This window comes from Bidens hawaiensis, unplaced genomic scaffold (assembly GCF_021521415.1).
Source record: "Bidens hawaiensis isolate Kalapana, Puna unplaced genomic scaffold, B.hawaiensis_p1.1 tig00009139_1, whole genome shotgun sequence".
NCBI lineage: Eukaryota > Viridiplantae > Streptophyta > Magnoliopsida > Asterales > Asteraceae > Bidens > Bidens hawaiensis.
Window position 1 is genome coordinate 870,141 of NW_027491672.1, and position 9,023 is coordinate 879,163.

Consider the following 9,023-nt stretch of genomic DNA (forward strand, 5'->3'; position numbering starts at 1 on the left):
TGTTATTCTAAATCAAAAACCAAAAATAACATACTTCTGAATATCAGCCAATTGCAAACTTCTTGAACAGCTACATGGATCGAATTCAAATATCTGCAAGCATAATTGCATTTTAAATACTTACTTTTTTAATATTGGATTAAAGATTAATATATTTCGAGGGTAAATGATACCTTTATATAAGAAACATAGTTGATGATGTTATTTATGTAACCCTTGTGTCTCTTCAAGCATTGCTCCAGTTGTCACTCCCATAAACCTTTTTTAAGTTCTCACCTTCATAACACCATATATTTATACATACAAGAGTTTATATATTAGCATGAAATATAAGTATAGCTTCAAACATTGGTCAAATGGCTTACAATCCTTGCAGCTCTATACAATTCCCTAACTCTGGAGGAACTGCTCCATAAAAGTGGTGATAAAAATTTCGGCCTATGTGTTGGTGACAAATTCGACCCGTTTACTTTGACAAAACGGGTCGATCCCAAGTGTTTTAAAAGAATGGGTCAAACGGGTTAAAAGTTGTCAAAAAGTCGATTTTAATGCATACAACCTCGTAAATCGTTTTTATTCAAGACTACTTTTAGAAACTGACAAAAGTGTTCGCCAGCCCGTTTAAACCCATACCCATTTTGACCGGGCTCATTTTGGTATCATGTTTAGAGGAAAACCTTTTTAGCAGAAAGTCCACCTAATGATTGGATTCCTTGATGAACAGCGTATCCACTGTCCACAACTCCCACCTTGGTCCGGTCTCCCTAAACAATACAACATGTTATCATCATTTTCACAAATTATCGCCATTTTCGAATTAACAGGAAGTTCATAGTCAAACTAACATGTGCACCATACCCGAGTTTAATATCAATTCCCCATTCGTGAACAAGGTCATTCTGGTAATTAAACATAACGAATTCCATAAGGCTTACAAGCCATACAACATATATAATATAATAACAAATGTAATATAAAATAAGATGTCAGGCACAATTCCATGCAACCCTAGAGAAAACTGGAGCCATTCCTTCCACAAATCTGCATTCCTTCTACAATATAACATATATAGTAAACCGCTTTGCATACCACCTGAAATGAAGTTAAACTTTTATTGAACAATCAATTTAAACGAGGAAAAATAAAAATTCGTTCTTATAAAAGGTTGTGAATTGATACCACTTTGTTTGGCTTTGAGCTACATGTATGGTTTTGTTGCTCCACTCAAGATCTTGCTAGTCGTCCAATTTCCCATCGTAATGGAACAAAATAATTGTAAAATTCTCTTGAAGAAACTGAATTGGTAATTATGTTAGGATGCTATTATTCAAATAATAAGAAATATCAAACAACTTATAAATGTTAGACTAACGATTATTATACCTTTTGAACAATACTATTAACATTACACTTCTGTTTCAGTCCCACTGACATTGCTAACAAGTTATGCAGGGTGGAAATATTAGCCTGATATCCTGTAAAGATAACTAAATGATTATCGCGAATACACAAATACATATAATACAAACTAAGAGCATGAAGGATTGAGTGTAACCTCTAACTTTGAACTACTTGTTGACCATAACGGTTTTGATTCCAAGTCAGATTTAACTTCAACAATACCATGCGGCAAACACTTCAAGGTTGCGAAAATATTCTTGCTTTTATTCTTCACTCGATCAAAAATGATGGCTTGTCCAACTTGAAAGAATATCAAGCATGGTAATAGAAGCAAAAATATCAACTGCATTATAAATAAATAATTAATTAGTTTATGTTATAAATTAGCATTTTATTGACCAAAGATGCATCATTATAAAATCAATAAACACAAATAGTTAAACCTAAGACGTAGAAGTAAAAAATTCAAATAAGAGTTAATATCCTGCATTTAAAAAGAAAACTAATCATCTTCATATATTAAACATATATTAAGATAATGGCAACACACTATCTGTAATAACTATGTGACTTTCAGAATCAATGAAACCTCTAAAAATTTACCAGAACATTCTACCACTCTGTGTCAAAATTTTTGTATTCAATTGAGTTGGATGATCAAATTGGCTTGATGAACCTATTGATTGGAATATGATGTCAAGTGTCAACAACAATTTAGTAAAAAATCTTAACTAATATCAAACAATTAAAACATGGCTTATGAACTCACCTAAAGAGCCTAAACACTTCGCTGGTACCTTTAAGAACGCATCTACACAATCTAAACTAACAAGTTGAATCTTAATGAAACTAAGGGAAAAGTTATGACCACAACGCCTAATTTTGCAAGATATTTAGAGTTACAGCTAGATGCACAAGCCTTTCTATAAACTATAGTCAAGAAAATCATTTACATGAAAAAATCATGATATATGTTATAGATAAGAAATGTAAGAGACAACCGAAATATGTAAGATAGCAAAATAAAAGCATTCTATCATCAGTCTACCTCAATAACAGTAGGATTAGACGCTACCTTATCATCATCATAGTTGCTTGTTGGGATTTACCTAAAAACCACAAACTTAACTGTTGAGATTCTGAAGTTGAGGATCTATAGTGGCAGTTTTACGTTTGTAGTTTCCATTTGGAGGAATTCTGCAGTTAAAAAATCATTAGAGGCTGGTATGATTTTAACCTCCTTTTCTGTTAAGATAAGTCTCAGTGTAAGCTCGAACATCTGAGTCATACTTTTCATTAATAGAGCTTTTTAATGAACCAAACATTTAGTGAAATGCTTGTTAACCGGCCGGCGGTAAGTTCTTCTATGTTTGTTGATAAACGAACAAACACGAACAAAAAGTTTGAGTTCATTTAATTAAAAGAACCAACATGAACACATCTTTTGTTCACTCATTTATGTTCATTTTTGGATGAAACGATGGATGGTTCATATACTTAATGTTTTATATATGCTCGTTTGTGTTCATTTAAGTGTGCTTATTTATGTTTGACTGTTCGTTTTGATCAACAATAACAAAAAACTAAAAGATTAATGAAGATAAATAGCATATATGCAAGAAAAGAGCATAGTGGCAAGCAAACCTTCAAATCATATTAATCCAGCCTGGTAGCCTATTTGGGAACATTATTAACAAACCAAATTTTCATCCAAATCAATAACTATCTGCAGGTCCAAACTACAAGTATTATGCTATTTCTAATTTTATAGTTTACATGCACTTTACTAACTTTACAGAAGCATTCATATGTTAATGAATACACAAGTGATTTATCTTTTTGAATCTACTTAATGATCTCTATAACCAGTAGATAAAATCCATAAAAGTTACAAATGAAGAGCGAATCAAAGGGGAGGCAAAAACTCACACAGGAGTTTTATCAAACACATGGTGTGCATGTATAATGCGTTCATTTTCAAATCACCTGATAACACAGTGGATGATAAACAAGTAGTGAAAACACATAACAAATCAACATGAATAAATCTCGATTGCTAGCAAAATTAACAAATTAGCATCTAAAAACGGCATATGAGCCCTAATTTAGTTTCAGACTTGTTTTAAGTTGTTTCGATAAGAAATCCGTACACAGTGGATGATACACAAGATGGAGCCCTAATTTATAGTTCTTAACGCACATGAAATCAACGTGAACGAATCTCAATTGCTGATTAGGTTTAGAAGTTAACATACCTCGATTCCGTTTATCATCCACCGTGTACGGATTTACATAACTCAATTTGAGAAGAATGTGCAGCCGCCGGAGACCAGTGTTAGTCGGAGAAGATAAAAGTCGCCGGAAACTGGAGCGATGGATAGATGGGGCGGCGTTTGTTAAAAAGTGTGGTCACGTGCTCATATATACGTCGATTGTGAATAGTGAACTAATAGGTTAATCCAATTTAATTATCCATACATAATAAGCTATTGTTACTCTAAGACGGGTTGCAAATTAAAACTACTATTTGCCACAGCTAAAACCGTCCCTGTGAAAAACTCCGACCGCCTATCATCGATTGCAAAAACTCCGACCGTTTATTCACCGGTTGCAAAAACTCCGACCGTCTACCCCCGGTTGCAAAAACTCCGACCGCCTATCCAATGGTTGCAAAAAATCTAACAGTCTATCCACTCCGACCGCTTAGCTACCGTGTCAAGTAATTAGGCTTGTTGGTAGCAAATTTGCTAAATCGGTCGCTAAAATTGCTACCGTTTTTTTTTCGGTAGCAAATGCTGGTCGCAATTGCTTAATTTTCTAGTAGTGACCGGTCAAGTGCTATACACACGTACCATAGTTAATTAATTGTCATACTATCAGTAACATACTACTACACAACAATCATGAAGCTTTTGAATATGCTACATACCTTCGACTCTTCGAGTTCTATGTCAAGCTTTGGACTAGAATCAAGAATGTTGATCCATTTCATTGATAAGTGAAGCTAGCTAAAGGACCTTTTATTACAACACAGTTATTTTAAAACTTTTAAGAAACAACTTTCTTGTCTTCGGTGCCTTGGACAAAATTTACATATAACACGGAGGGCACAAGGTTTAAGTCCAAACATGTTCAATCATACTTAAATCCCTTAAACATGGATATTTTATTGCAAATTGTAACACTTAAGTTTCAAAATACTTATTAACTTAACTTGTTAGTGGAAACTCTGTCTCCATTTTTTTATTCTTATTTTATAAACATCTTGTAGTATGTTAAAACCATAAAAATTGGCTTGTAACATCTAAATTTCAACAACTTATATACATTAGAATTTGTTTACAAATCATTACTAATTAACCAAATATTAACAACTTTACAAAAGATGTGTTGTCCTTGAAATGTCTATATAGCTTGATCACCAACCAACCTCCTATCCAGGAGATTTACCTAAGGCATTTAAATAATAAATGATTAGTATAATCATGTAGACACTTGAATAAATATCAAGATTACACAAAATGGATCAAACCCTTGAAAGACCGCGAAAGCTACACAACCTGACTCGACATATGATATGTCGAGTGGCGTATCATACGACATACGCCCAACTTGGGAATTATGGCATATTTTTCCTATGCATACAACACGTTTGGGTTTATAGACTTCATGGGCTGGCGTATTAACGCTCACCATTTGAATTTTAACGAGCCATTTCGATCCCGTACAACTTGTTAACGCTTTAAATTTCAAAATTTTCAAACAATGCATGTAAGTTAACAATCAAATGACTCCGGGCTTCACTTTAGCCCAAAACAAGAACAATAGCACAGCAATATGTCCAACAGCTTCCACCATTAATTACTATCTTCAGCCCAACATACTAGTAAGCACACCTACAAAACAACAACAAATCACATAATAGATTTGTAAAATATAATAATCAACCGTTTGATTATTACTGTTACTTTACTAATAAAGAATAAAAAAGTGTTCGTGAAGAGGTAGGTTCCCGCAAAGCCCAGTTGGACCCACAAGACTCACCTTGAAGAGGTACGTCTACGCAAAGACCAACTGGATCCGCAGGACCCACCATGCTCAGAGAGATGAAGACCTCACACGCAGTAAGCCAGCTGTCCCCGCAGGAAAGCCTCCCTTGGTACAGTACCCTGCCTGTCCCCGCAGCTGTGGGTACAAGCCAAGAAGGAAGGCTACCCGCACTAACAGTAAGGCTACACGTATAAGGCACTAACTCTTATACTTCAGTAATGTCACCTGAAGAAGGAATGAGCAGGGCGGGAATATTCCCGCCCAAAAGAGCCAGTTCGTACGCTTTTAGAAGATCTTTTGTACTATACCTACCAAGGTATGGACAAATAGACAAGATCTGACAAAAGCAACCCATGAACCAATCACAGGGTGACAGCTCACTGACAATAGTACGAGGAGGAGCACGCTCCAGTACAAAATGTCACTATCAGCCGCTGCCTACCCACCAACTCCCATCATGGCACGAACGTAGCCCATAGTTGGTGGAAAAGGAATATTATATACAGCTGGCCGTACCTGCTTGGAAACCTACCTTCGGCTATAAATACTCCACCCTGGAACGGTATCATTATCTTCTCTCTAGCTATTTCTCTCTATATACACTTATATTCAGAGCAACCTAGTCTGATTCTCACGCCGGAGGGTGGTCACAAGGAGGAACCCCCCCTTCTTAGTGACGAGCTTATGGTGTCTGTTTTGCAGGTTGAGAAGAATAGTCATCTTTGCCGGACCTAACCCTCGTGGGAAACATCTACTTAACCCTAAGATTATCCTTAATCTGTCGGGGTCACTTAGTGTTTCTTCAGTTCGCAAAGCATTCATTGGGCCACTTTGCAAAACCGTATTAATATGCGTTATTTTTTTAGTTTTGGTAATGTAATAAATTAAATCTGACCGAATGCTAATTTTGTTTTTGTTTTAGTTACGGTACCATCACCAACATGACGGAAACCAAAGAAATTTGCGTAGACTCACCGCACTTTTTTTAGTTCGATATCGTAATGAACATAACAAAAACCAACAGAATGTCAATTTTGTTTTTATTTAAGTTCCGGTACCAAAACGAATGTGATGAAAACCGACTGAATTCACGTCGACTTACCGTCTTATAGAGGTAGGGTACCAAAAAGACCCAAATACCCTTAAGTATCACCCGCGGGTCAGTACGAAGCTTCCTGCAATCCACCCGCGGGACATATGGATCACCCGCATAACTGGTATAAGGAGCAATAACCTTATGTCGCACGCGGAACCATCCAGGCATCCTCACATGTCATCTGCATGATGAAACATTCATCCGCTAAAAGGATCCAGAAGCAATGCCATCAGGACAGCTGTAATTAACCAATTACCTGCTAGAAAGATTCCCACGATTGTTACTTGGAGAATACGTGATCTGTTAACCAATAAAGGGAGGACACCTGGCCAGGTTGTTATAACCGTGCACATGGCCAGGGATTGATCCGTCCTATCATAGAATAGCACGTGTCTAGGTTGTTATACCCATGCACATGCAACGTATAGCTCAACCTATCATATGGAGACGCGTGTCCAGACGGTTACGGAAGCATCTTTTAGAAATGACAGCTGGCCCAATCATATTCCCACATCCTTCGACTATAAATACCCTCTCAATCCTTATGATGTATTCATTCACTGCCCACTATCTACTCTCAATACTCAAGTACTTTCTCTATATCAGAACGGTACTTATTCTCACGCCGGAGGGTGGTTACGGGAAGACCCCCCCCCCCTCTTGTCCTTCCCGTAATGAGCTCACGGTGTCTGTTTTGCAGGTTTCGGTCATTGGACTTTGAGAAGTTGTGCTCATATCGTAGTTGGTTGTTATACGTATCCTACCCTGTAGACTCATTGGATCTAGGACCCGTCAAGAGGAGTAGATCCGTGTTTCTTCACGTCTCAAAACCTGAGATCGACAATGCTTGGGTTTTATCACCGCACAGACCATACCAACGGCTGACCAGCCCCGACACAATGCACCAGGTAAACCACCGATATTAACATTTGCAACATGCTTTCATAAAACGTCATTCTTTTATTCCACAAGCTTCAAGGCCCCATCCCAACAACCAATATAGCAACATCACCTTGATTAATTTTTTCTGCCAGTATAATAAAACAGGCACTTGACAGCAGACACTTCAACTTGTTCGAAAAAATATCATGTCCATTGGGCCTTCATTGCATTTGGTGCTAATTTCCCCTTTTGTATGTTTATTATAGTTTATAGCTAAATTTGAGAATTTCACTCTTTTATATGTAAACCATGAGTTGAAAACATTACTTAAGAGCTTTAACAATTATACGAAGTATATTAAATAAAATATTATTTATAGATAGAGTTTTATTTGCTTTTCTTTTTTTCGTTATATTCGTAGCTCATGTTCCCGTACAATTGGAGTTGTGTCTCAAGCCCCATCACTAGTATTATGACCGTAGATTTGTCAACACCAAATCAACTGTTTCTGTGCAAATCATCATGATAGGCAAAATTTTGAAGGCCACCCAAAAGGGGTTTTTTAGATACACCATGGGGTGTTTAGAAAACACCAACCCACTAAGCCATGGATTGGCCGATCCGGCGCTTATGGCTTGGGTGTTTTTGAAAGTTGTGTTTTTTTTGTCATTTTGCTGTCTTTTTTGTTATTTTATTATGATTTTGTCTTTTTGTTGTCTTTTGTTTTATTTAGCCCTTATTTTTCTTTTGTTTGGTTTGTTTTTTTGTGGCTCGGGTGTAATCGTTTCTTTATCGGTTTTGGAAGGTGACAACGAAACAACAATATTGTATGTCGGGTGAAAAGGAACGAGATTTATATAAATAATAACGACTTATGTTTGTTTTCTTTTTTTGTATGTCGGGTGTAACTGGATTTTTGTCGGTTTTAAACTAATAACGAAACAGCAATTTTAAAACCGAAAACGAACAAAATAAGCATAACGCATGACCAGATTTATAAAATAATAATAATTAACACATTACGAGTTCGAAAAAAAAACCAAACGAGTTCGGGAAAAAGTAACAGCATACAAAAAATAAATCTAAAATGCGGCACCACCCGCGTCGTTATCGCTCCCCCCTCGTCGAAACTGCTGGGCAGACATACAACCAACCATCCAGGTGATCTGACCGCGCCTCTGTGATACGTGACGCTCTAGTCTCCGTAGCCGGGAGTTAGTGGCCGGATCCAAACGCACCGCGCAATGTGTACGCGGAACGCACTGCGGGTGCTGATGCGGTGGCTGTTATGAACACGATAAGTTAACGTTAATAAGACGAAGATACAAAAAAGAAAATTAAACGATAAAATATAACGTACCTGAACACCGTCCTCATCACCGTCAACCTCGGGGCCCTGAATTTCCACCTCCGGTTCCTCGATTGGCGGAGGCTCAACAAGTGGGACCTCTTCGTATGGGGGAGATTTGAAATTAGTGACCAGGTGATACCGGCGGTTAATCTTCTTGACGATTTGCATGCCTTGTGCCCGTCCACGGTCCAGCTCTTGCGGCGGAAGCGACGGCTGAATGGGTAGGTGCTGCAGTCGGTTCCC

At 37.3% G+C, this 9,023-nt stretch overlaps 1 protein-coding gene across 2 annotated transcripts; it reads right to left on the minus strand.

The window, feature by feature from the left end:
• Window positions 1–355: 355 nt before the first annotated feature.
• LOC143531288 (uncharacterized) lies at window positions 356–3,802 on the minus strand. 2 transcript variants are annotated; one of them, XM_077026616.1, is made up of 4 exons: window positions 3,657–3,802; window positions 1,556–1,744; window positions 1,384–1,467; window positions 356–764 (listed from the first exon to the last, which is right to left on the minus strand). In XM_077026616.1, the coding sequence occupies exons 1-4, from the start codon at window positions 3,672–3,674 to the stop codon at window positions 666–668; spliced, it is 390 nt and encodes a 129-aa protein (XP_076882731.1). In that variant the 5' UTR covers window positions 3,675–3,802; the 3' UTR covers window positions 356–665. The 2 variants fall into 2 exon arrangements, 1 of the variants encoding a protein (XP_076882731.1); XR_013134996.1 differs by lacking the exon at window positions 356–764 and adding exons at window positions 1,074–1,092; window positions 1,180–1,295 and having other exon boundaries at window positions 1,556–3,796.
• Between the last annotated feature and the right edge of the window lie 5,221 nt (window positions 3,803–9,023).